The 27173-nt window shown below is 39.6% G+C and overlaps 1 protein-coding gene across 4 annotated transcripts in view; it reads right to left on the reverse strand.

Moving 5' to 3' along the window:
* Positions 1 to 545: 545 nt before the first annotated feature.
* The window catches only part of LOC121962677 (sodium- and chloride-dependent GABA transporter 2-like), a 34979-nt gene continuing 8351 nt past the window's right edge, over positions 546 to 27173 (reverse strand). The window contains exons 3-18 of one of the 4 annotated variants that reach the window (XR_006107155.1): positions 21195 to 21439; positions 20471 to 20605; positions 18449 to 18589; positions 17369 to 17459; positions 17104 to 17236; positions 15291 to 15425; positions 14183 to 14286; positions 13556 to 13680; positions 12167 to 12279; positions 11889 to 12026; positions 11623 to 11725; positions 7820 to 7920; positions 5981 to 6151; positions 5679 to 5878; positions 1461 to 1684; positions 546 to 621 (exon numbers count right to left, since the gene is read on the reverse strand). Coding sequence is in view for 3 of the 4 variants with exons in the window: in XM_042512922.1 (XP_042368856.1) it covers positions 5726 to 5878; positions 5981 to 6151; positions 7820 to 7920; positions 11623 to 11725; positions 11889 to 12026; positions 12167 to 12279; positions 13556 to 13680; positions 14183 to 14286; positions 15291 to 15425; positions 17104 to 17236; positions 17369 to 17459; positions 18449 to 18589; positions 20471 to 20605; positions 21195 to 21408 (1857 nt within the window). In the remaining variant the exon portion in view is untranslated. Of the gene's footprint in view, positions 622 to 1460; positions 1685 to 4199; positions 5879 to 5980; positions 6152 to 7819; positions 7921 to 11622; positions 11726 to 11888; positions 12027 to 12166; positions 12280 to 13555; positions 13681 to 14182; positions 14287 to 15290; positions 15426 to 17103; positions 17237 to 17368; positions 17460 to 18448; positions 18590 to 20470; positions 20606 to 21194; positions 21440 to 23049; positions 23187 to 23622; positions 23659 to 27173 lie in introns of those variants that run through there. The other 3 variants (XM_042512922.1, XM_042512924.1, XM_042512921.1) reach the window with 3 other exon arrangements.

Consider the following 27173-nt stretch of genomic DNA (forward strand, 5'->3'; position numbering starts at 1 on the left):
AAAAGTCTTAAAAGTTCCAACACTGCTCATTTGCTGAGTCACCTTACAGCTATTACCTCTGCACACCACAGTCTCAGTGTGTCTGCGGGCCCGGAGCGGGGCCTCCCCACGCAGAACTTGAGAGCAGATATTACATTTCAACTTTGTGAAACAGCGTGTCGGCTCTCCTAAAACACCATGCTAATCCAAAGCCCCTTCTACGTGACTGAGCGGTGTGGGTAGTATGGCCCAGTGCATGCAGGGATGCAGCCAAAGGAGTGGGCGTGTGCATGCGTAGCTGAAAGCGGAACACGGTGTGCTGCCACCATAAATCCTGACGTGGTAAGATCCATATAACATCCCACACTGAGGATCCACTCTGCATTCAGACAACTGGAATGATGACAGTTCTTCAACAGAGGGGCCACGGGTGCATTAAAATCTCTGCTACGGCCCTGCAGCCGACTATCGAACACTGCGTCCTCATCCAGTATTGAGCATGTCCAAATCAACTGTTATGCAACCTCCCGCCCCCACTACCCATCTCTTTTTCTCTCCGTCCTCGAGTCTCTAACCCGTCCATCACCCCCACCCCCAGCTGCTGCCTGCATCTCCTTTACACCAAACTGTCAAGTGTATTACCTGCAGGAAAGAGACAGAGCTGTGTGTGAGAGAGGACATCTGAGGGACATCAACATAAACATATATGCATGCTCGCATGTGGAGTTTATCCCCATATATGCGCAAAAAATGGATGGTGCAGCTGCAAACTAGTGGCACCTAGCCCGAGCAGAAATTAGGCAACTTTCCACAGCATCTTTCAACACTGACACGACACACACACACACACACACACACACACACACACACACACACACACACACACACACACACACACACACACACACACACACACACACGCACACACGCACGCACGCACGCACGCACGCACGCACGCTTTGGCTCACTATGTCCTCCTCTCCCTCCCTCTTCCTCTGCTCTTTGATTCTCACACAATCAGCCCATTGGATCGTTTTTAATCCCCGTCATCTGAAAGTGAGATGTATGCCAAAGCAACCATATGGACATAAACCGCCCCCACACACAATTACACAGTAACCCGGATCACACGTGCTGGATACAGTATTGAGCGTCACCAAAACAAGTTGTGTGTGTGAACCCGCGTGCCGAGCCACGTGTATGTGTGCCACTTCCTACGGCGGCTAGGAGGGGAGGGAATCCAATACGGTTAATTGACAGGCCGAGCCTTTTACATAACCGCCAGGCTCTATCTAAGTGGTGGTGTCAGAATCCCCCTGGTGCTCCCTCCCTCAGTATGTCTCCATGACTCCCTCTCCTCTGCTACACAAACACACACACACACACACACACACACACACACACACACACACACACACACACACACACACACACACACACACACACACACAGACAACACACACACCCTCCCTCCTTCTAACCCTTCATAGATGTTAAAGCAGTAATTCCCATCAGGATGAAAACGCTTCAGATGAAGGGAAATCACAGTGCTTGTTCTTGTCACGGTTGAACAGCTGATGGGAGTGTGTGTCTGTCGTTTCCTCTCTCTCTTTGAAGAAACCAGGTGTGTTCTTAGCATCTGTTACCATGGCGCTGAGGAAAGGAGCAGCATCTCCTGGGTAGCGTCCACTGCAGGTATCCTGTTCTGGGGGAACACAAACATACACTTGCACACACACAACTCACTTTTGTCTTGTAAGAAATGAACACAAACTTTTGAACACAGTGTATGTATTAATTCAAAAAAAGGTACAAAAGCAACTCAAAGAAAAGGCACATGTAAACAGAGATGATAACACACTTGGATCAGTTTGAATTAAAGATAGCAGATGGTTTTAAATGAGTCTCAGAGGAGCTTTGCGAAGAATTCAAATTAAAAAAACAAACCATTTATGTTTAAAGACTTTAAATGCACACAAGAAATATTGCTTATCTTTTGAAGTAGTTCTCCTAGTAAAGAGTATATCCCAGAAAGACTTCGTGGTGATGAAAAGAGCACATTGTCTGTAATGTCTGTCATCGTAACTGTTAATGACGTATGAAAAATACATTTTATCAACAAGGTCCGAGGTTGGAGTGTTAGTGTTAGTGGAATATTCTCTTTCATTTGCCATGTAAACAGCTGAGTAGGAATATTGTCTTTTTGCCAAAAACTGGAATATTTTGTACCTGTAAAGGTAGTCAGTGAAGGATAGACAGCAATGATTAGTCGATTAATCGATTATTCTATCAAAAGAAAATTAATATCAAACTTTATTTTTAAGATCGATGGATTGTCATTTTTTAAAGTAAAAATAGTACTTTTTCTGATTATTGTTTTTTATATGTATAACTGGCTGCTTTCATATAATTTCTGATAGAAAATAAAACGTTTTTGGGTTTTGGACTGCTAGTTGATGAAAAAAAAGCAATTTAAGATGTTACTGTTACTTTGGGGCCTGGGGAATTGTGATCAGTATTTTTCAAAATGTTTTGACATTTACAGACTCATCAATTTATCAATAAATCATATAAATTATCAGCAGATTGACCCTTTCAACCTTGAGCAAATTATTGTGATTTCTTTCACAAACACAGGAAAAAAGGGAATGAACAACTTGGTCAGAAATGATCCACAAAGTGCAAGGAAGTAGTACATTTAGAAAATAATTTTTTTAAAGCTAGGGGAAATGGCTATGGAAAAACTATATTTATAATAATCATAATTACATTTTTTGCCTCTGTTTTTTATTTTCTATTTCTATTTTGTTTTTTTAACTAATTTCAGCTAATCTTGTACTTTTACTAATTTCTTGCTTTGAGTCATTTCTTTTGTTGTCTATTGCCTTCTACCCATGTTTTCACAGAAAACAAGCCAATTTGCTTGGGTTTCAAAGGGTTAATCACACTCAAAATAATGATTAGATGCAACAATAGTGAAGGGTAAACAAACATAAGAACCTGTTTCTACAAAACCAACATTTACATTCGCATATTGCATTTTCTTCTAAAAAATATTAACATCTATACAATGCTTAGAGGTCATTCCTTTGTTTGCCACTTGAAAGTTCCTCTGCATGTAAAAAATGTACATGTTACAAATAAAGATACAATCAAATTCACATAGAGAGTCACAATGGAGTTCTATTCTTACATTTAAAGTTAAATGCTTTGGGCTTAGAAAAAAAATCAGTTTTGTCATCACAGCAGCAGCAATATTTCAATATTGCATTAATACCTGCTGATTCAGATACTATGATTGCATCTCTCTCAGTTTGATAATGAGAGTTGTTTTTGGTACAGTGCAAAGACGTTCTAATGACGCCTGTTGTTTTGCATTAAGTAGTGCATCTAAGACGGAAACTTAAAAAACTACAACTTTCCTGCTCAATTTCTTAGACAGATGATGGAGAAAACGGTTAGTGATCACTGCAATCATTCTGTCAACGATGAAGTGTAAACATGTAAACATGAGGTCATACTGGCAGTAAAAAGCTGTCTTGCTGATGCAAAGCTTGCATTAGTGCCACTTGGTCTTTGTATAAGTCATGGTCTCAACTATTCCAACTCCATGATATGATGATCACGTGCTATTATGGATCCCACCACTCACATGGCAAGACGCCCATCACCGCTCACTCTACATGGGGCCTGCAGAGCATGTTGGATCCCACATCCAGGGATTTTTGAACACTGGAGGACAGCCAACTGTGAGTGCTCTGTTGTGGCCCCCCGCAGAGCTCCTGCCCTCTGGTTCTCCAATGTGCTCTGCTCTCCTCTTACCCGCTACGACTGCTTCTCCAGCCCCGTTAAAGCCTCCAGCAAGCCCCACCGATCCCTGGGCTGTGGCAGCAGGGTCTGCTGCCACAGCCCAGGGCCCTCTGTCAGTTTTCCTTCAGTGTCTACATACCCCTGGATTTGGAGCTGTGGACTTGGGCATTTATTTCAGGGATATCCTGCACTCTGAATTTTTATTTGCTATGCTTGAACCCGGCCACCAAGAACGCCCCCTAGCCTTGCAGAAAGTTTTTCCCAGTGGCCACTTGCAATATTAAGCTACAACTAAGCTAAAGAAAAAGCATTTTTCTCATAGACCACCATAGTAAAAGAGACTTCTGTAAAACTGTTAACAGGACTCCTCCAACTGCAAACAAGGTCAATTATAACCCTTTTTTGATGGATTTTTGATTCATCTAGGTTTTTATTTTTGTAAAAAAAAGGTAATTTAAAATCTGTAACGTCGCCACAAAGCCGATGAGCAAAGTGTTAAACATGACCATAAATATTCAGTGGGCTGCATACCATGGAAGTAAACTTTTTTGGCATATGAGCCACGTAAGCAACTACTTTAGAGTAAAAAGGTGCCATCTTAACATCTGATATCTGGGAATTGTTACACATGTATGGATTTCACACTTAACCCAATCATAGCACAAGCTTTCCAAAAAAAGCAATGGGACCCATAATAACGTGATCACAGAAGGTGAAACACCTACGAAGAAGTCCACACAGCTCCCCTGTAAAGAGAGGAAGACTAACGGTGCATTCAGGTGACGACTTGCGTCGGATATGTGAGTGAACATTAAAGGGTAACCTATTCACTATTTCCCCATATTTTTGAGTCTAAGTGACAAATGGGTAACAAATATTTTTTAAATTGGTCCAATATTGAGCAAAAGAGCTGCAGACTGCAGCTGCAGTCTTTTTTTTTCAGTTTCACTCTCATTGTTTTTGCACCTCAGAGGTTCAGATTGTTAGTCTAAATGTCTGACAGCATTTTCAAACTGATCCCAACAGAGATAGACCTTTTGTGAAAGAGTAATATTAACCAGAAACAGCCCCAAGACTGCTATTGTCAAACCCACCAGACTTCATTTAAATCAACAGTAATTTCAGTGTGTACAGAGCCAGCATAGTTTTACATCTAACTGGGTGAATACAGCCTAATTTCTACCAAACCAGAGTTGGTTATTGTTGAAACAATGGAAAGATGACCCAAGACAGTCTCAGTGAGATTTATTTTGTTTTTGTCAACTTTGAATGGAGTGTGTTTTAAAATGATAAAATTGCTGTTTATTATATAGAGTCTGGTGGGTTTGGCAATTGTAATATCGGAGCTGTCTCTTGTTAAACAAAGAGGATCTTACTCTTAAACAAAAAGGGCTATCTCTGTAGGCATCTTCTCCATAATGTCAGACACTGAGAATAACAATCTGAGCCTGTCACACAGTTTTAGTAGACGTGCATCAATCAAAACAAACATCGGCCCTTAATGTTTAGATTGCAGTCTGTTTCGCTGCTGCCCTCTTGTTCAATACTAGACCAACTGCAGTTGTTTCCAGTAGTCAGATGGACACAAAATCATGGGATAGACTGAAAAATACTGAAGTTACCCTTTAAGTGAGATGTTTCACTTCATGATGAACCATATGAATGACAAATAAATGCAATAGCCTCCAGTTTTGTGTGATTAATCCTGCGATGACTTTTCACCGGCTAAAGATTCTAAAGAAATCTGGCGATCATTGGACAGCCTGAATGCAACATTAAACTAAAGACCTGGGTGTGGTGGACCGTGACTTTTGATATGAGATAGGCCCCTGCAATCCATTAAAACACATACAATCTAAAAACGGGGATCCAGCGGTGTTAACTCTGACCTTGATTGGCTGACAAGCACCCAATGTTACATCAGCACTGAGCATCATCAGGTCTTGCAATCCTCAATGATGTTTGTGAGCGGCTCCTTCTGCTTCTCACTCAGCGGCAGCATGGTGCTGTAGGGGGGCGCTGACATGTTGTTGGCAAAGTGGAGCGGGGCCGGTGAGTTTTTGGCTGGAGTGCACAGACACCGGAAGCGCTGCAGGGTCAAAGAGTCACAGTTGGTTGATTGGTTTAACACAAGTAAAAGTAATAAATCAGCAGCAGAACAAGGTAGTAAATGAATCAAAGAGAGTGTAACCTGTGGCAGGGTCCCCGGGGTGGTGGCCATGGCATAGATGGCCCAGATGGGAAGAAGGGAGACAGAGGAGATAGTAAGGAGCCAGCCCAGCGTGGTGGCCCAGGTAGGAGCCACCAGGCCTTTCCCCAGTTTCAATGGAGACCAGCTCACCAGGGAAAACAGAAAGGTAGCCTGTGGGCATAAAGAGGGAGGAGGGAGAAGCTAGCATGACATGGTTTCATCACTCTAGCTTAAAGACTCAGCCCGGTACAGCCTCTGAAAGACGGAAATGTCAGCTGGCGATTAAAAACAAAAATAAGGTGTTATGTACAAACCTTAATTGCATCTAATTAAAACATTAACACTGACAGCCCTAGTTGTAAGGTATGGAGAACAAAACTTCATAATGTTAACATCCACACGATGTGAAATTATATCACTGGCAGACATTTAAAATAATGTCAAACCAAATTATTTCCATCCAAAACTGAACACCTGTCTAACGTAAGAGTCCTAAAAGTTTCTGATCAGTCATTGGTAACCACTGCAAGAGAAACTCCTGAATGAACACTTTGTACATAAACTTGAGCAGGATAGCTGTTTATGTTGACGCTATATTTTAACGTTGCTAGGACACCCAGGGACATACATAGAGACCTAAGTGAAAATAGTCACATTGGCTATTTAGACCCCAGGTGTAAATAGCATTGTTGGCTACTAACACCTGAGTGCTAATAGCATCCACCAACAAACAAATGACAAACATAACAATGGCATATCACATCACACATTCAATGTATTACATTACATGTGTATGTTATACTGCATATTACTTATGATTAAGTGGCGAAAATATCCATAATGACATGCATTTTTAACAAATGTAAATAAGTTAGATTTGATGTGTGATTTTGCAGGATAAATCATACATTACGACAAGTGGTGAAAGAACTATTGAGAACCTTTACTTAAGTAAAAGTACTAATACTGACCCATGAAAATACTCTGTTACAAGTCCTGCATTGAAAATCATACTTAAGTAAAAGTAAGACAGTATAATCAGGTAAAATTATCTTAAGTATGAAAAGTAAAAGTACTCAATGCAGAAACATTTCCAAGAAAAAAAATCCAAAAATATAAAAGCTATAAAAAAATATAAAATAAAAACAAAAACCCACCCCAAAATGATTTTAAAAAAGGAAAAAAAAACCCACCCCAAACCTCAAAATTATAAACAAAGTTTAAATTGATAACTTCCCCAAACTGGGATAATAATAATAATAATAATAATAATAATAATAATAATAATGATAATGATAGAACATACATAAGATTTCAAAATAGTTGTGGCAATTAGGCAATTATTTTCTGTGAACTGACTGATAAACTGCTACAGCTGTCCTTGTATAAACTGTTAATGTTTATCTATACAAAAATCTTAATTTGTAAAGTAACTGAATATGTCACATGAATACAGAAGTACAATATTTCACTCTGAAATGTAGTGGAGTAAAAGTTCAAAATAGCATACAAGTAAAGTACAAGCACCTCGAGTTCATATTTAAGTACAGTGCTTTTTTCTGATGGAGCTGGGGACACAGTTTCTGGTCAAATAAAAAAAAAAGTCTGTTTGGTTAAAAAAAAAAAAGTTTGGACATCAAGTTTTCTCATGTCAGTACTCTGCATTTTTCCTTTGAGATAGAGAAATGCAAAGTTATTGTTTGGAATATGACATGGAAAGACCACTTTTGTCAAGAAGCTAGACTGATTGACAGGCACATGCATTTATGTGTCTACTATTTCCCAGCGAGCGGACACTGAACAGTGTGAAAGCAGGTCAGCGGGGAGAAGGTCACTCACAGTGCACACGACTGGGGTCAGGTATTTCCAGCACAGCTTGAAGACAGGCAGGGGCCTGTAGCCGGTCATATCCCTGATGTTGGCACAGAAACGCTCGGCTCCTGCGGACAAAACAAGAACACTTTACCACAGGTGGTTGGGGTTTGGTTTGACATCATGGTGTGGTTTATGACTGGCTTGTTGTTTTTGGTGGTGGAGGCTAACTTTGGTTGGATTTTTTTTGCCAGTACCCACGACTATAGAGGAAGGTACTTGAAAAAGGTTTTGAAAAGGAAAACTTTAACCTCAGTTTCTAGAAGTAAAAATAATAACTACATAACAAAACTTTAAAAATTAGGATTTGATTGTATTTATTTTTTAGTGATGATGCTATGCCGCTATATCTCAGCTTTTTAGTCAGCAAAAAATGTTATCACAACCTATAAAAGTAAAGATCACAAAAAAGTTGGGCATCCATCGTGCTGCCCGGCATGAATTTACATCTTTGCATTGACTTTGTTTGTAAAATCGCCATGCAAAACACTCACACCGCATTTGGTGTGAACACACCAAAACAGTAATTCCTATTGAACAGAAACTAAAATGCTGTGCCAAAGCTGCCACAGACAGAAGCACTAATCCCTCCTGCCACATGTAGTACTGATTGTCTGTAGCTTTTATGACATCCGATTCAGACTTTTGTTAAATGTGAAATAGAAATGTTACAGAGTCAGACCCAGTGCCAAAAAGGACTGTAAAAGTAGGTGTCCCTTTTCTAAAATAACCAAACCTGAGAAGTGAGCCGTGGCCAGCAGCAGAAGAGTGTTAGCGTGTGTTAGAGTGCTTAAAAAACTGTAAAATCCCACAGTCATTAAAAGGGGGAAAGGTGCAGAGGAGTCCTGACCGCTGTGTTACCCAGTCCACTAAAACCCCCTCTCCTCACTCACCTCCTGCTGGCACAGCCATAAAACAGGCTTCTTGCTATTTGTATTCCCACACACACGCTCACTGACACACACTCTCTGCTCATCTACTTCACTTACCCGCTATCTCCTGTGATGACACAGCTCTTTTCGTCACAACTGTTCTTGCTCTCAATTCCTCACCAAACACAGAGTGACCAGTGTAAAGGCTCTACCACTTCCTGTATTGTATTCTTTTGCATTTGCATTTGCATTTGCATTTTAAGGAATTATATGACATTGTGACACTGGAGTTACTGATCACAATAGAAAAGAAAAAAAACAGAAAGTTAAAAAATACAGAAATCTAAAAATACAATGCAAAACAAAATATCTAAAATATAAAATATATCTAAAAAATAATAATATTAATAATATTAATTTGCACATTTATATAAGTTTATACAAAGAAATTTAACTGGTTACATAACTTGCACTTCATAAGATATAATTTATCAAGGACTAATAAATTTTAATCAGAGGATACATTTGGTCACCATAGACACATGCATACCAGCACACATCATCACATGTGAGTGTGTGTCCATGTGAATACACAAAGACATCATTACATTAATCTTCAGTATCATGTCTGATGAGAGTTCAACGTATGTGGCACATTTCACCAATCTCACTCTAAAACAAACAACCTTTTTGTAAATGCTATAAGGTCCCGGGTCTGGCCGGGATAGCGGCTCCCAGGGGCCGCCAGGCTGAGACTGAGAGGCGACAGGGCCCAGGGGCTGATTTAGGGCCAGGAGGAGACAGACAGGGGCCTGGCTGGGAGCCAGTCTCCTTACAACAGTGGGTCACTGCAGCCATGTTAATATACTGTCTACTGACTGGCAGAGGAATGCAGAGGGAGGGGAGGAAGTGGAGCGAGTGTGTTAATCAGATTTAAGGAACCACTTTCATTAGTGGAGGGATTCAAAATAAAAGGTGTTAAATTCTTGTCACTGTTGTGTCTTTTTATTTCTGTGAGAAATGACAGCAGTCAGCCTCTGATGTATTTGAGCATTTACTAATTATACAATATCCTGTTGTCCCACTAATGAGCTCAGACAGAATCTAATTAAATTCAGACATGGAATGAGATTGTGGGATATTTTCTATATCTAAATGTATCAGGGTTAAACAGTAGGGGACAGTGACAATTTACTTGAGTCGAGTTTTTGAGTATCTGCACTTAAGTAGAGTTTGAAGTTTTTTGGAAATGTATTACGTTGACTACACTATACTTAAAAGACAAATATTGTACTTTTGACTCCACCACATTTCAATAGGCGGGTTTCCATTCACTCTCAAATTCGAATTCGAGAAATTTAAATTGCCAATATAAAATACGCCTAATGGAAAATCAAAATAGAAAAAACTCCCATTTATCGCAAAAAGTTTTTACGCTCGCATGAGGTGGTATTTCAGGCAATTCAAAAAAAGCCATTTTTTGCTTTTATATGTAACATGATGCTGTGGCTCTGCGCTTGTCAGTAGGAACTGGCTCCCTCATAATGCAGCAGGCGCTGCAAAGTTTTGAATCCACACTGATGATTTTGGACATTTTTGTACAAAATGCATAAGTCCATAAACTGAGATCATGCAGTTCTGCATGTGGTTTGTTTGTTGAAGTGGTGCTCAAATGGGGCAACTTGATAGAGACAAGTAGAAAGGAGAGGTCAGCAGCAGGCGGTTGAAATTGGTTATGTGGTGTTAGTAATGGATACGGCAGCAGATGGAGATGAAGAGTCCCCACCAGAGTTCATGATTGAAGTATTTGAGATGAAGAATGACTGGTGTCATTTTAAATGTTTGCTCTGTTTACTGCACACAAACTTCATCACAGCCTACAAGACTATGAGCATGTCTACAGGTTTATCAGCATATTCAACAAGCTTTTTATTCTGCCGGTTACACAGGCAAGTCATTGTATTCAGTGGGTTGTTTTAGAGTCATTAGGCTCTGTAAATGCATTGTGACAATATACAATGATGTGATGAGATAAAAAAAGTACTTTGAATACTTACTGTAAAAGGCAAGTACTCTAGTACTTGAACTCTAATAGTCATATTTGATAAGGAATATCTATACTTTGATTCAAATTGTGTACTTTGTCCACCACTGGCGTAAAAAGAAAAAAAGGCAACAAAGACAAAAGAGAAGAAGAGTAGAGGAGAGGAGAGGAGAGGAGAGGAGAGGAGAGGAGAAAAAAGTAGAGCAGAGTAAAGGAGGGGAGGGGAGAGGTGAGAATGAAAGGAAAGGATGAGTGGAGAGGAGGAAAGGTAATCAATTGAAACAGAAAGGGAAGGGAGAGGAAGAAAAGGGAGGAAAAGGGAAAGAGGACAGAAGTAAAGGAAAGGAGAAGGTGGAGAGGAAGAAAGCAAAGGACATGAAAATAATGGACATTAAAGAGGATTATAGGAGCAAAGTGACTGAAATTAAATGTCAGGAAAGGATCAAGGAAAGGAGAGAAGAGAAAGAAAATGATGAAAGGAAAGAATGAGTGAAGAGGAGGAAAGGACATCACAGGAAAGGAAATGAGGATAAAAAAATGGAAGGGGAAAATGGAGAGCAAATACTAAATGAAATGAAATGGAAATAAAAGGAAATGTGATGGATAAAAAAGAAGAGAGCAGGAGAGAAAAGGATGACAGGTAAGAAGTAGTGGAGTGGAGAGCATAGAAGGAAAAAAAGAAGTGGAAAATAAAGGAAAGGAAAAGACAAGATAGAGAGGAAGAATGCAAAGAAAATTAATAGAAAGGGAAGAAAATGGAAATAAAGAAAAAGGTGATGGAGGGAGATGGAAGAGGAAAGAAAATGATAAAATGAGATGAAAGGAAACGTATGGAGAGGAGTTGAGCTCTGTACCGTAGACCCAGCCGATGGCCAGAGACTGGAAGATGGAGAGGAGCAGCAGGCTGGCTCCACTGCAGGAGAAATGGTCATAGATCTGAAACACATAGAGACCGCCCTGCATCGCCGAGGACACAGACATGCAAAAAACAAAACAAACAAATGAACAAATAAAACCCAGAGATTATTCCACGATTCTATATCTCTTAAAAACGAACAGTATTAGAGACTCATGTACACCTCATACACACATCCATCCATCCATCCTGAGTGTGACTCACCGGCGTGACCATGACCAGTCCGAGCAGGAAGCAGACGAAGCAGATGAATAGCAGCAGCAGCTCTCTGCGGTAACCCCGTCGGATCAGGTGAGGGTACAGATCAGTCACCGACGTCATCAGGGCCTCCAGACTCACAAACTGGGTGACGCAGGAGAGACAGGATCAGCGTGGGTGCTGTCAGTTTCACACTTTTTAAAACACATCAATGCCATCGCAAGTGATTCATCAAAGTGTGTGTGTGTGTGTGTGTGTGTGTGTGTGTGTGTGTGTGTCTCGACCTGTGTGTCCAGCCCCAGCATGATAATCATTAAGAAGAAGCAGACGGCCCAGAGCTGGGGTACAGGCATCATGGCTACAGCTCGCGGGTAGGCGATGAAAGCAAGGCCCGGCCCTGAGAGGATAAACAAAAATAAATGATGAACAAAGTTAACACATGTTCTAACAGCTGGCTGTCGAGCTGATTCCACAGATTCAGATTCTGCCTATTGTGTCCAGAAGTCCTGTGTCTTTTTTTTTTTTTTTTTTTTTTTTATGAAGAAGAAAGCAAAATGTGACAATACATATATAAAATAAAACCCTACATTTTCAGCTAAAAAAGGCCACAGATGATGCTATTGTTGTTTGTAAAATAAAGAAAAAAATATTATAAGCTGGGCATCTACTGCTTAAGGCAAGTTAGATTTAAGACTTTTTAAGACTTTTTTAAATTGCCACTTTAAGATCATATTTACAATAGCCAAAATTAAAGAAGGACAATTTTAATCATAACATAAAACATACATTTTTTTGGCCAGTTAAAGACTTGGAATATGTATATGTAATGTGTTGGAGAAAGTGGACCACATGGAGGACAATAAACAATATTAAATTACAAGTATCTATTTGGTTTACCAACTGAAGAGGAAAATATCTTGCAGTTGTTGACTGATTTTCTTGACAATTTTCTTTTTTTAATGATGCGTATGAGATTCTGCTGCCTGGATTCCCATTATGATGAGTTTAAGAAGAAGAATATGGTTAATTAGTTACCAAAAATAGATTTTGCCAATTATTAAGATTTTACAATGCAACATCAGAAAAAAAAATACTCATAAAATCCTACTTTCCAATTGACAATTTTTAAGACTTTTGAAAGATTAATTTACAACATTTCAATACAAATCAAGGCCTTATTTTCAGATTAAAGAATTTAATGCCTTTAAAGACTTTTTATGGATCTGTAGGGACCCTGTAAGGCTGGTGTTACTCTGTCCGCTTGGTTTTATGTGGCTGAACATAATGATATTATAATAATGATGACATCCTACTCTAATGAGTTCATGGCTGAGTCCAAGTGAAAGTTTGTACCAAGTTTAAAAGAAATTCCCTGAAGAAGTTCTTGAGATATTGTGTTCATAAGAACGTGTTGTATATGTATACATGTGAATGGACAACCTGAAAACATAAAGCCTCTGGCCACGGCATGGAGTCATAAAAAGAAGTTACACCTCAGCTACCATCCCTAAGTGGTTAATAAATAATGAACAGTCCCTTAGTAGGATCAGTTCATTGTAAGTATTAATCTTTTACGTTTGTTTATTTCTGTTTTCCCTTGAGCTGCTTTCCTAAACGAGATCTCCCCATATCTGCTGAGGAAAGTCCTGTTTCCATCCCCAACCCTGATTCACCTGACTGGGCCACGGTGGCTATGTCCACTCCCTGCTCCTCAGCCATGAAGCCCAGCACGGAGAAGATGGCAAAACCTGCAAGGAAACTGGTGGCGCTGTTCAGGAGGCACAGGAGGAACGAGTCCCTGGAAGCCACATGCGCGCGCGCACACACACACACACACACACACACACACACACACACACACACAGAAAAAAACTATTAATACTGACAACATGGCAAGACACAATATGAAGAAATACATGCAGAAAAGCGCCCTAACAGAATCCACTGAGGTCTTGGTCTTTGGCCTTGTATTGTGGAGTTCTGGCCTGTTACTGTGAATACGAGCCAAGAGTTAAGTGCTTGACTCTTTCTTTGTGTATGAGTGTGTGTGTATGGGTGTGTGTGTGTATGTGAGAGTCCTAGAGTGTGGGAAACATGGCACTGAGGGCTTTTCTTTAAGGTGTGGCCGTATCAGTGTGTTTTCTCTGTCCATTCCAGCCATTCCTTCTGGAAGCCATCTGACCAGCAGGAGCTTACATTTTACATTTCAGTGACTATGGTTTGTCTGAGGTGGAGTGGAAGGAGACGCTGTGTGGCGAGACTTGCTGTCGTGGGTTTGTGTGTGTGACAAAGGCTCTCACTTATAGCAGTCGTTGTTGTATTTGTTGTAACTGCCGAGTGCTGTGAGACTTCCCAAACAGATTCCGTATGAGAAAAATATCTGGGTACCTGCATCCATCCATACCTGCAGAGTGAGAGAGAGGGGAACAATTCACAAACAGATGAGAAGCAACGGGAGCTAACTACATGTGAATGAATGTGCTGGATGTGACAGAAAAGACATGGGGAAGTTGCAACATGGGATAGTTGAAACTAGGGTTGCAATGGTATGAGATTTTCAAAATATAAGTGTCTGAAGCTGGATTGCACCAACAAGGATTAACTTTTAAACATGATTAAATCATGGTTTAAATTTACAGCTTGGCTAATAGCAAACCAATTTCAATGCAGTTTTTTTACTTTGTTCAATCAACATTAAAATCAGAATTAACCTAAACTGACATCAGTTTTCTCGTGGTGTGTTTAAAAGCATATAGAATATTTTAAAGTTGAGCAAATTGGTTTGATTTCTTTTGAAAACACAGGAAAAAGACAATAGCAACTTGAAAATTGCAAATTAGATATGTCTTGGTTAGAAAATTTGCAAGAGAGAGAGAGAGAAAGAGAGAGAGAGAGAGAGAGATAGATTTGTACAAAAATTATCAAAAACTGGCAAAAAACATGTTACCGAAACCATGGCCCCTACGGTGAGGATGTAGCCTCTGTACATGGGGCGCATGCTGTACCAGCTGAGGTAATGTGCACCCCAAGTTGCTCATTGCCTTTTTTTCTTGTTCGTGAAAGAAATAAAGCCAATTTTCTCAGGTTTCAAGGAGCTATATGTTTAAACAAAAAAATGATCTCTGGAGGCGCTAACAATATGACTGTTATGCAGTGCACCATTGCTGATTGCTCCCCTATCGTGCCAAATGCTTAATCAAACAAAAATATCAATTTCTTTGCATTTGAAATTTCAGGCTGACACAGTTTCCCAAAGACATGCAATAAAGTCGCATTTCATTCACACAAGTTACAAAAATGTGTACACAAAAAAATAACTTCCCATATGATCTAAAATGGGGCAATAATGTGTCTCTCATGAATTAAAGTGTGTGTGTGTGTGTGTGTGTGTGTGTGTTTGTGTTGTACCTGTGGGTCTGCCAGGCGGGTGATGTTAGGTTTGAGGTAGTAGATGATGCCGTGGGTCGCTCCCGGCAGGGTGGCTCCGCGCACCAGCAGCACAAACAGCATGACATATGGGAAGGTGGCTGTCAGGTACACCACCTACAATGTACACAGCGAGCAGGGATGTGGTTGAGACGGCAAGGAGACAGAGAAAACAGAAGGGACACGTCTGTGATGTATTAAAAGAAAGCTGGAGCGCTGAAACCTGTTGACAGATGATGGCAGCGACATGACAAACAAACTCTATAAAAAAATGCTGCATTGCCCGGTCCCTTAATTCACTCTCTGACCATATGAAAGAACAACATTTATGTTCTGGCTCTCACTCTGCCACCACTCAGTCACGCAGCTCAGCTGAGAAGCCCTTGAGCAAGTCACTGAGACGCAACCAGTTTAATGGACGCTGCTGTTTAACTGACCTCGTTCTCTCTGCGCTCAGAGAAGTAGGGTAAATAAAATGAGGAATCATTTATAGCGGGGCTTTTAGAAGTCTGACACTGTGGCCCTCCGTCAGAAAAAAGAAAGAGAGAACTCCCCGGTTTTGGGGAATACTGCTATGCATATTACACTGTGGGTAATTTCTATAAACAAGTATATGCATATGAACACAGAATGTGTGGGCAACGAGACAAGACATTGTATAGGAAGCTTTCGGGTTTCCATTTCTAGTCCAAGTAGTATTATTAAATAATCACATTTGAGCTTTGGTTATATTCAGGTTAACAGCTTGCGTGGAGAGCAAAAGCAGAAGACCCCATTGGCTATTATCTGATGATGATTTAGCTTTATATTTGCTATTTTTGTCATTTATCTGCATTCATATGCAGATATCGGTTTATAGAGATTAGCTGAAATGTCATCTGGTATTCTATTTTCAAATATCAAGTTGCTAGGACTGTAAACAATGACTGACACACGGAAGAGGAAGCCTTGGCCCAGTCTTGGTTTGCTGGCTACAATCCCTAAAACATTGACTGTTGCCCTTAGGGACTGATCACACCGAGACACAATGAGCCAGGCATGACCGAGAAAAGGAAATGCACTTCCAAGAAGCCTTGGAAGTGCATCTGGAAAAAACAGCTGGGATCACCTGTAGAGCGGGGCTGCGTGTGTATGGCCAAAAGTGACACTGACGGGAGACTCCACGCATTGAGCAGAAAAGTTGAAAATACTTAAACTTTTATGTATGGCCAAAAGAAAAACGTGTTGTGCAGCAGCAAGAAAGGAGCACCTGTAAAGCACACTGTACCATAGAGAAACCAAGTTTTTTCTGATGACGTTTCTCTAGAGACGCGCCTCGGGGTGACTGCCCCTTGAAAGGCTAAATCATAAAAAGACCAACAGAGGACGACTTCCGAGACTGCACTGGGGGCTACAGCATAAACCCCAATTTTTCTTTGTGTAGCTTTAATTACATTTTGGCAGGTTTGAACCATACATAATTTGCCAAATTAGCTTTTATCAATTATTTTTTAATCTAGCCATGGATGTACAAAGAGCTATCACTGGATTACTCTGATAGTGACAAAAACTCAAAAACGTGACGATTCTCAGGAAAATTCTGGGATATGAGGAGTGTCTTTTTTTTCTAAGGGGCTTTACACACAGGAGAGAATGATGTCCTCTGAAAGTCTAAGTCACGCTGAATCTGTGAGTATAAGCATGATGATAAGGTTGCCAAACTACAAGAACTAAATTCCCATTGTTTTCAGACCAACACAAGGCACCTACAGTCAGCATCCAGCAGCGTGATGATGTTGAGAGTGTTTGCACGCACCTTCCCAGTGGACTTGACTCCCCTCCAGACACAGAAGTAACAGACAAGCCAGACGATGGCCAGACACAGAGCCAGCTTCCAGCTGATTGGACCCAGCTCGTCTAAACTGCTGGAGAGACGGAGCACCTCCCGCCTAGAACAAACAAACAAACAAACAAACAAACAAACAAACACACACACACACACACACACACACACACACACACTGCTGTTAATGTGATCATCACCACAATAAAAAGTGAGAAACCAGGGAAGCTACACTCACTCCCAAAACTCCATGACAGGGGAGGTGGCGTTCTCAGGCAGGCTGGTCCCATTGGTTGTCTGGTTGTGGTGATCAAACAGCACACATGCCTCTGCAGGAGAACACGTACATCTTTAGGTTAGGGGTGGCCGATATATCAATTACACACGACAAATCACTACTTATTCCAAGTTTGAATAATGAAAAGACGAAATCACAAACACTGAGTATATCAACACTCCAGGCCCGAAACGAGCAAAGTGCTTCAGAATAAAAGTATCAGTGGTTCCACTTTGATCCATTTAATTATAACAAAACTCTATTTAACTTTATTATAAGAGATTTCATTCACCTTTATTATAACAGTATTTTAACTTCATTGTTATAGTACTTTAACTTAATTATAACATTATTTAGCTAGCAAATTTGTTACAGTAGTTCATTAAATTTTTATTCTGACAGTATAGTATTCAACTTTATAATAAAGGTGCTTAATTTAACTTTATTGCAACTGTATTTTATTTAATTATCGTAACAGTAATTGATTTAACTTTGTTAAGACCGTTTTTTTTTAACTTAATTATATATTAGTAGCTACTTTATTGAACTTTATTGAAACAGTAGTTTATTTTATAGTTTAGCATTTTAGTAGTCTATAGCTGTTTAGAAGAGAGATGAAAATAAAGCGAAACATGATAAACAGGAAGGAAATCCAGGCACTCCGAAAGTGTGAAAAACGTGAAAAAATTACATCAAAAAGCCTTTATTGTCGTGGCTAAATTTTAAAAAAGCCAACATATTTCAACCACTTCAATAAAGGCATTTTAATGTAATTCCTCCTGATTTTTTCATGTTTTTAACACTTTTGGAGTGCCTGGATTTCCTTCCTGTTTATGCTGTTTTCTGTGAGCACCTGACACACATCTGATTATAGTCTACAGAACAACCACTAGCCTCTCTCTTTTTCTAAATATAGACACATTATAGCCTAAAGATATAGCGATATCATTTAAAGGCCATATCACTCAGACCTATTTATGGTTTTACATAGCAGCCACAGACTGCAGTGACAGGAGCTTTTGACTTCCTGTCTTTACCGACCTGTGTTCCACGTGTTGTTACAGTGCGACCAGGGCAGCTCTGCATTAAAGCTGTAGGCCAGGTAGAAGAGAGCCCAGGCCAAAATGATGATGTAGTACACACAGCCATGCAGGATCATCACTTGGCTGGCATAGCCGAGCCCTGCAGACACAAAAAAATGCAGACAGACAGATATGATGTGTGATGATTTGGTAAAACAGATCGTATCATCAGCTGGTGCTCAGCAAGATAAGAGTCGCAGAAACACAAATAAATGAGTTTCAAAGCATTTGTGCACACACAGTCTATTATCAGATCCAAGTCATCTGATTTTCAGATGAGAGCATTCATTTATTGAGACACTCGACTTGCAGCCCACATCTAGTATATCTTCATTAAGAGTGAATGATGGTCTTATGAAGCTTTGAGTGGGTTAGAGAGTGTGGACTGTTTACCTAAACAAAAGGCTGTTTGTGATATTCTCTAATGAAATTCAGGCCTCTATGAGATGATGGCATATTAAATGAGTAAACAAGTGAGGAGTTCTCACATAGGCATTTCTTTGTCTGTGGCTGAGGAGGGAGTGCTTAGTCTCGCCGCGGCACTACACGAGAGTTTGTCCCTGTGCTAAACACAGGGCCTTCACACGACAAGCTGTCAAGAAAATGCTGGTTATCTTGTGTGCATCTGTGTACCATATGGGCCGAAGAGCAGGGCAGTGCATATTTGTCACTGAACAGGGTGAATCTAGAAATACCGCCACGTGGTTGTGTGCCTCGGCACACCAGTCAAGTTGCACTTACAGTTTACTGTGAAAACACGGATGCTTCACACACATCTTTCTCACAGCTGCACAGAAGATCTAAACAATCTGCACAGTTTGAAGGCGGGCATCCGAGATTAGTGTCACCAACTCAGTAACTGACAAAAGGTCTTCCCCTCTGTCCCTGACTTTATTATGTTGAGTAATGGCCAGAAAAGTGTTTTTAAAAGCAAAAATAGAATTTCCTTTTTAAAGAAACACAACAGGGCTACATGGATGTTGACTGTTGTTGTTTGCATTCACATCATAGGATTTTGGTACATTTCTCGGATTAGAGCAAGCTCTATTTTAATGCTGTTTTCTGCACTGACACCTTTTTTTCTGGCACCTTATGTACACTAAAAGTACACAAACAATTCTTATAATAATACTTGGCATGTCTGAGCATTTTTAAGACTTTCAAATACTGATTTAAGACATTATAATACCAGTTAAGGCGTTACTTTTATATCAATTAATTGAATGCCTTCTAAGATTTTCTAGGACCCGCAAAACCCTGAGCACTAGTGGCTGCACTGTCAGGATTGCCAGTTGCTAATCATGCAGGTGTTGTGTAGAATTCTGTTCCCCTGTCAAATATTGGCTCCCTCCTGTTAAAATGTATTGCGCTCCTCTCAGTGGTTAGGCACAGGAAAAGGTTTGGTTCAGATTTAGCTAGCGGGAATATTAACAGGAAATAATCCTTGGGACAACACTAGCATGCCAATACTGTAAATCCTCGGGTGCCGTGAAACACAGCGTGTGAGCGCTGTTAACTATCACTCATTTTCATTAGTTGCAAACAGATAGACATTCAGTTCACCATGCACCAACAAAATGACCACAGTCAATAAATATGCACTTTTAGCGTGTTAATGTACAACCCAGTGTGACATTGTTTCCCCAATTGTCATCACTCTCTAATCAAGGCTATGCTGAGCTTAGTGTATCATTGTCACTCCCCACACGGATACATCAATTTCCGCTAGAGGGAGTGACAGCCAACAATTAACTCTTATCAATCATAAATGCAATTTTGCACTTTTTTTTTTTTTTTTACATTTTATGGAAACAATTCAGAGAATAACTGCAAATAAATTAATATTGAAAATAATTGTGAGTAATTGTTAGCCCTACGTCAAACCGGGGTACATGTAACAATGTGCAATCCAACACGAGAACAGCACAAACTGCAGCCTAAAATCTAAGAATCGACTGATGACATAATTAGATAAACCTACCTCCAAATAATGGGCAGACAGTCCTCCAGGCACTGACCCCTCCCAGGCTGGTGAACTGTCCCAGAGAGGTCTCCAGGAGGAACAGGGGGATACCGCACAGTACCAGGAACAACAGGTAGGGTACAAAGAACACACCTTGACACACACACACACACACACACACACACACACACACACAGAAGGTGATATCTTTCTGAGGACTTTCGCTGATTACATTCAACTTAATACAACGTTCATACACATTTTAACCAATACATTTCCATGAATTTTCCATGACTTTGAAGCAAATTTTAAAGACCATACATCCTCTCAAACAACCATCTGTAATCCTTAATTTGCTTGTGAAATTTGAAATTGTCAAATTCCATGACTTTTTTCCGGGTTTTTCATGAATATAAAAGCACTGCTAATATCTAAATATGAACCTTGAAACAAAGTAATAACCCCAAATTCACCCTCACACTGTCATCAGTTTTATGGATAATTTTAGGACAACTTCTTTTATATTATTGGTGCAAAAACACACAAAGAAAATATTCCCCCGTCGAGCAGACACCTTGAAAATGCCTAGTTTTAGATGAGACGACGATAGAAGAACAAAAGAGGAATAGAAAAGGGGAGACGACAGACACAGAGGCGACGGCAGGAAAGAGAGTTTGCAGAATCATTCAAACTTTAAGGCTCAAACTTCCTCTCGTCTCCCCTATCCCACATGCTTTATTACCTCCTCCATTTTTGTAGCAGAGGTAAGGGAACCTCCAGACGTTTCCAAGGCCGATGATCTGCCCCGCCACAGCTAAGAGGAACTCAGCCTTGCTCGCCCACTGTCCCCTGGCATGCAGGCTGTCTTTGGTGGTTTCTTTCCCGCTAGACCGGCTCACCTGGTACAACTTGTTCAGCAGCGGGTCTCCTTGCTGTGGAGGTAGCTGGTTGGCCATTACCGGTTCTGGCAGAGACACACACACACCCCTATCGAAAGAAAAACACAAGAAATAAAGAGAGAGAGAATGTCACCTCAGTATGTAAACAAATAATAATAAAAGTTGACGGTATTAAATAAAGAGGCACAAAGACAGGATCCCTCACATTGTTGCAGTCAGGAGTGTATAACAGGCAGTTGGTTTTGCTGCCTCACTTATCTGTGATGTGTGTCTCACGTGGGTGTGTGTCCTTATCTGTACTCTGCAGGATGGTCAAGGACCAAATTTATCAAGGTCATCGAGCTGGGAACTATTTCTCTCACACTATTTCCTAAAAATAAATGTTTTTGTTGTATTGTTTTGACATTATTGTAGTAAAAAAAACAGTCTGACAAAACAAGATTATTTTTTGAAACCTAAGCAAATTGCTTTGATTTCTTTCCAAAACTTGGAAAGAAGGCAATAAGCAACTTAACAACACATGGCCCCAAAAAATAGTAAGAAATTTGTATTACAAAAAATACAGAAAATTAACATATAAGCAAAAAAAAAGTTTAAAAAAAAAAAAAAACAAAGAAAAAAAGAAAATGATCCAAAAAGTCCAGAAAAAATAAAATAAATATATTTATAGATTTTTTTCCTCTTACATAATTTTAAATATGGAATTATGATTCTGAATACATTTTTTGGACATTTTCATTTCCCTTAGTTTTTGATAATTTTGCAACAAGTCTCCCTTTAAAAAAAAAAAAAAAAAAAAAAATTCAAGTCATTTTCTATGACACCTTTTAAAAAATTTCTTGCAATTTGCACGCCATTTTTGATTAAGTTGGTTCCTGCCTTGTGTTTTTCAAAGAAATCAAACCAATATGCTCAGGTTTCAGATGTTTAAATAGCTGTGTGAGGTGTCTGAACTGTGAAAACTGATGTCGAACCAGGTTTTAAAGGGTTAATATTGACAATACCAAAAAATAAGGTATTTTGGCAGCGCTTTTACCTCCCATAATATTAACATTTCCACCATTTATCAAATAGGGAACTTTGTGTGCAGTTATCAAACTCATGAGTCAGTTGTTAATTATCACTGGAGGCAGCCAATGGCATTATTGGAGGATTCCTTATGGTGTATTTAAGCACAAAACAAACATGTTTAAGTGTGTTTCTTCTATGACATTATCGTTTAATATCTTTTAATTACAAAAGCAGGGTTTAGTGCACTCTGCACAGATGCAGCAGGGGTTGGAGTTTCATTGTGTTATTGTTGTGGACGCTGTGAAACCACTCTCTTCTCCTCACCATTGTCCCCCGCTGTGCCATACGTTACATAATACTGATAAGACTACAAGCCGCCGTTTTTAAGCCACCTTTCACTTTTTCTCCGACACGCCGACGAAAAATGCTTTGCACATGGCTGGATAAATACACCGTAACACACATGTGATATTGTACAGACACCGCTATCTCCACTGAAGGATACACATGTAACAGTTTCACGAGACTGTTCCGCTATCTGTGCAGAGGTACGCTAAAGTTTTTATTTTAGGTAACAGTTATCTTCATAAATGTTACCTACAAATAAAAACGGCGAGCCTGTACATTATCGCCTGGCGTGTCGTATAAAATGATAAATTGCAGAGAATTCGACATGTCGCTGCCTACCTCTGCGTTTCCTGGAGTTCTCTAAACCAAGAGCACCCCCGTGTTCTGTTGGGCAAATGGTTTGTCCCGTGCTGGGTGGCTCTGCGCTGACTGGCGCAACGATTCAACCAAATGTATAGAGGGGCGACGGGTAGAGCCTGGCGGGCGCAAGCTTGACATTAATAAACAGGTTACAAAATGAACCACCAGTAACTGTTACATCAGTTTTAGTGTTACAAAATGATAGCATGCAAGCAAGCAATATAAATACATACATACATACATACACACACATACATACACACACACACACACACACACACACACACACACACTTTTCAGCACTCACTTATCATCACCAACACAGTACTTATTTGTTAGGTTATATATACGCTATATGTATTATTGTTATTAATTGATCATTGCTCTTATTGTCGTTAATTTTTCTTCTCCTCTCTCGAATATTTCACATCTAATATATTTACCATACAACAATCTGCAATAATGTTAATTTAAGTGAAAGTAACTGCGAAATTATAACAGCAGAATTACCGTTATTTGTTTTGTTTTTTGTTTGTATTTTTTAATATTCACCTTGTCAAGTTCTGCAAATCTGCTTATTTCCTTTTTCTGTCACCATTGTTTGGAGAGAGAGAGAGAGAGAGAGAGAGAGAGAGAGAGAGATAGATAGATAGATAGATAGATAGATAGATAGATAGATAGATAGATAGATAGACAGACAGACAGACAGATAAAATCAAACAAACAAACATAAACCATCATTATCTATGTCATTAATTCAACATTAATAATTTTGTCATCATGACTTTCCTGTCAAAATTAGCAAGTGTTAATGGCTGTTTGGAAAAGTTTGCCTAGAGGGTTGCCAATAAGGGATTTCTTGGTTAAGGTTAGGGGGGTAAAAAATCAGCGTTTGGCTTAACATGAATAAATTTCTGCCTGTTTTAGTTCATGGAATCTCTAAATTTATTACAATACATTCTGAAAACTTGTTGCTGGGATGACTCTTTTGTTGTCTTTCCTCTTCTACTTTAACTATCAAATTAATTTATATTTTACGATCAATTAAATTTGTGTTTCATGGTTTGTGTGTCTCTTGTGTATATTTCTGTCAGTTGATATTGTGTTATGACATATGGATTCAGTCCAGTCACTTCAGTGCTTTTATAAGCATGTTACATCAACTAAAAGCCTTCCCTATCAACAAATATCACATAACTGATCCTCATACTTCACCAAGGCCCTTGCAGGTATACACAACTTCAGTGCATTGTTTAATCCGATTCAGAATCACTATCTCTTAATGTGTATGCTGTAGGCCATTGATGGAGCTTGAGAAAAGTACCAGACTTAAGGTCACTATTGTGGACTCTGTCCTGTAAATGGTCTCAGAGTCTTAACAGTTAGGCCACCTCAAGCTGCTCTCAGCACATTTAATAGGCTGTGTCATTGCCTGGGCTCATTCAGCTGAGCATTTATAGCCACGGTAGAAAAAAGTCCAGGCTCCAGCTAGCACTCTACTTCAAGGAATTAATTCAGAAAATGGCATTCCACTGCATAGGCATAATAGGTAATAATATTAGGTGTATAAATCAAATGCAAAAGTAGATATTGTTGTATTATTTCTTGCAGATATATGCAAACCAGGCTGTGTTTCAGCTAGGGAGGATCGCCAGTTGTATTATACTTTTAAATATTTTTTAAAAGTCAAAATCCAATCCAAACTAACAAATACTGATTACTCTGATTTCAGGGAGCTATTCATTAACTTGATATATGTACTGTAGACTACATATATACGTAATGCGTTATATCTTTGTGGATGTCATTTATAACATCTGCATTTTGCCGTCTTCATTAAATCAACCCTGCTGCATCAATTAATCAAAAATAAACCCTTGAACCTAGAATTCAAGATTAGACTTCATGCAGATGACATGTTACTTTATTTGCAAGTGCCTCCAAGCTCTTTTCAAGACCACAAAACTTCTCTCTCTCTCTCTCTTTAATTTTACCACCAAATAATCAATATCATCATTTTGACAGGTAGTTTATCATCAGAGAGTTCAGCCTTTTTCTGTTGTTCTGACATGTTTTAAATTATCTGCTAACAGACTTAACTACAGTCAGTAAGATACAGTATGTTCAGTACGCCAGGATGTTCCTCAATCATTACAACTGAGACAGAGAATACTGTTGCCTATTTTTGAAAATAGATTTTTAAAAACTACAAACTCCGACTCATGTGAATACCTCTCCTTAAACGTCACCGGTGTTCTTGTAGCTCATTCAAGGATAGCAAGTAAGAACATTTTGTCCTGCTGACGGTTTGCTTTTGACTCTCCATTTTTTATTACGTTAATAAAGGTTATTCATTAGATAACATTCTATCGCGTCACACTAGCGAAGCCAGTGATTACACAGACTATCTATACCTACAAATAAACACTCTCACAACACAACCACACACATACACATCTAGGTACACACTATACCTATACCAAAGAACCAGTGCAAACAGTGACTCACAGTGTCTCAAAACTCTATTGCCTGCAGCTTTGGTTGCATGTCTATATCCATAATTGGAGAAGTGGTAACTTTCAGAATAACCACTCATGTCAAATTAATAATACTTCCCCGAAACACAATTTGTACCACTGTAACATGCCCTTCTTTTAGGTTGTAACAAAGACATCTATAGAGTGTCAGAGAAGATTTACTGAGTTATTAAAGTTACACTATTTCTATGTACAGCTTAAGTCTGCCATTAAGTCCCTATATGGATTTATGTCACAATTTAACTTCAGTCTCCCTCATTAGTGGACACCCCCCCCCCAAGTCAAGGGTCAAGAGACAGGAAGTGGTAAAAACTCTTGCAATCATATACAATGCACAAATTCCTCAACTACACGTGTGCACTCCTGCATATATCCTCTCTCCAAATGCAGCCTGCTTTGCCTCCCAGGGGCTTAATAAAATGCCAGCATTAAGGACCCTTCAATACAGTCGCCATTGTTCTGCCCTGACAAACCTGTCGCGCCTGTAAATGTGGTGCCACGGCGTGTAACTCAGACCAGGCGTAGCCGTACACAATTTCTGCATGCTTTATGGCTGCTTTTATTGGTGTCTGGCATCCAGGGTATAGGGCAGTGGGTCACTGTGATACACTGACACAAATTGTGAAACTCTTCCAGTCTGCAACTATCCTGTTGCTACAAGACTGCAAGGTTTTCAAAACTTTTAACAGGAAGCGACATTGCAGTATGTTTTAAGAATGTTGCAAATATTCGGCTTCAAGCCAACTGCTACAAAACATTTAATTTACATCATGTTAAGGGAATTGTGGCCATTTAAGTCCTCTAATTATAGTCACCTTGTGTGTGGCACAAATAATGGGATTTCTTATTTTCTAACATGATGTTGTTTGGATAAGACGAAGAATCCACATAATTCATGAAGTGGCGACGCAAATAAAGTTCAACAGCTTAACAGAGGGTTTAACGACTCCAATTGACTGAAATAATGATCATGTCTTACTTGACAGATTTTCTTGCTTACCCCCTTGAGGAAGGTTGGAGGTCAGAGTCAGCACAGTGCAGCTACTCTGGAGCTGACTTGCTCAAAAGCATCTCAACAACGTTGATGTTTGACAACACAAGGCTATGTACTTGATTATAGTCTACCAACTATCAGACCAGAAAGGTGAATGTAGATCAATATTTGGAGGATAATTCTATCTTTTGTCCATTTAGATTCGACACATTGATTCTAAACCTTCAAGTTAAAGTGGTCGTCTTGCCTCGTTTGAACCCTTTGAAAGATGTGGTCAACATCAGACCTACAAGTCTTTACCTCCTTCCATACTCTACTTCCCTTGTCCTAAATAGGTAAACATTCCTGTGGCTTAACCCCCTTCCTCTTCAACCTATGTGAAAAGCATACCTTGTAAAAGAGGACTCTTTTAAATGTAACCTCTGGCCTTGTGTCCACACTGTACACAACTCCCCTGAGACCTGTGGTAGGCCAGATATTTGCTGCTGATAATCTTTCCTGGAGATTTTATGGGAATGTTTTGAGGGGCAATTCCCTACATGAGTCTTTAAACCACAGTGGGTATTCCCATG

This window comes from Plectropomus leopardus, chromosome 24 (assembly GCF_008729295.1).
Source record: "Plectropomus leopardus isolate mb chromosome 24, YSFRI_Pleo_2.0, whole genome shotgun sequence".
NCBI lineage: Eukaryota > Metazoa > Chordata > Actinopteri > Perciformes > Serranidae > Plectropomus > Plectropomus leopardus.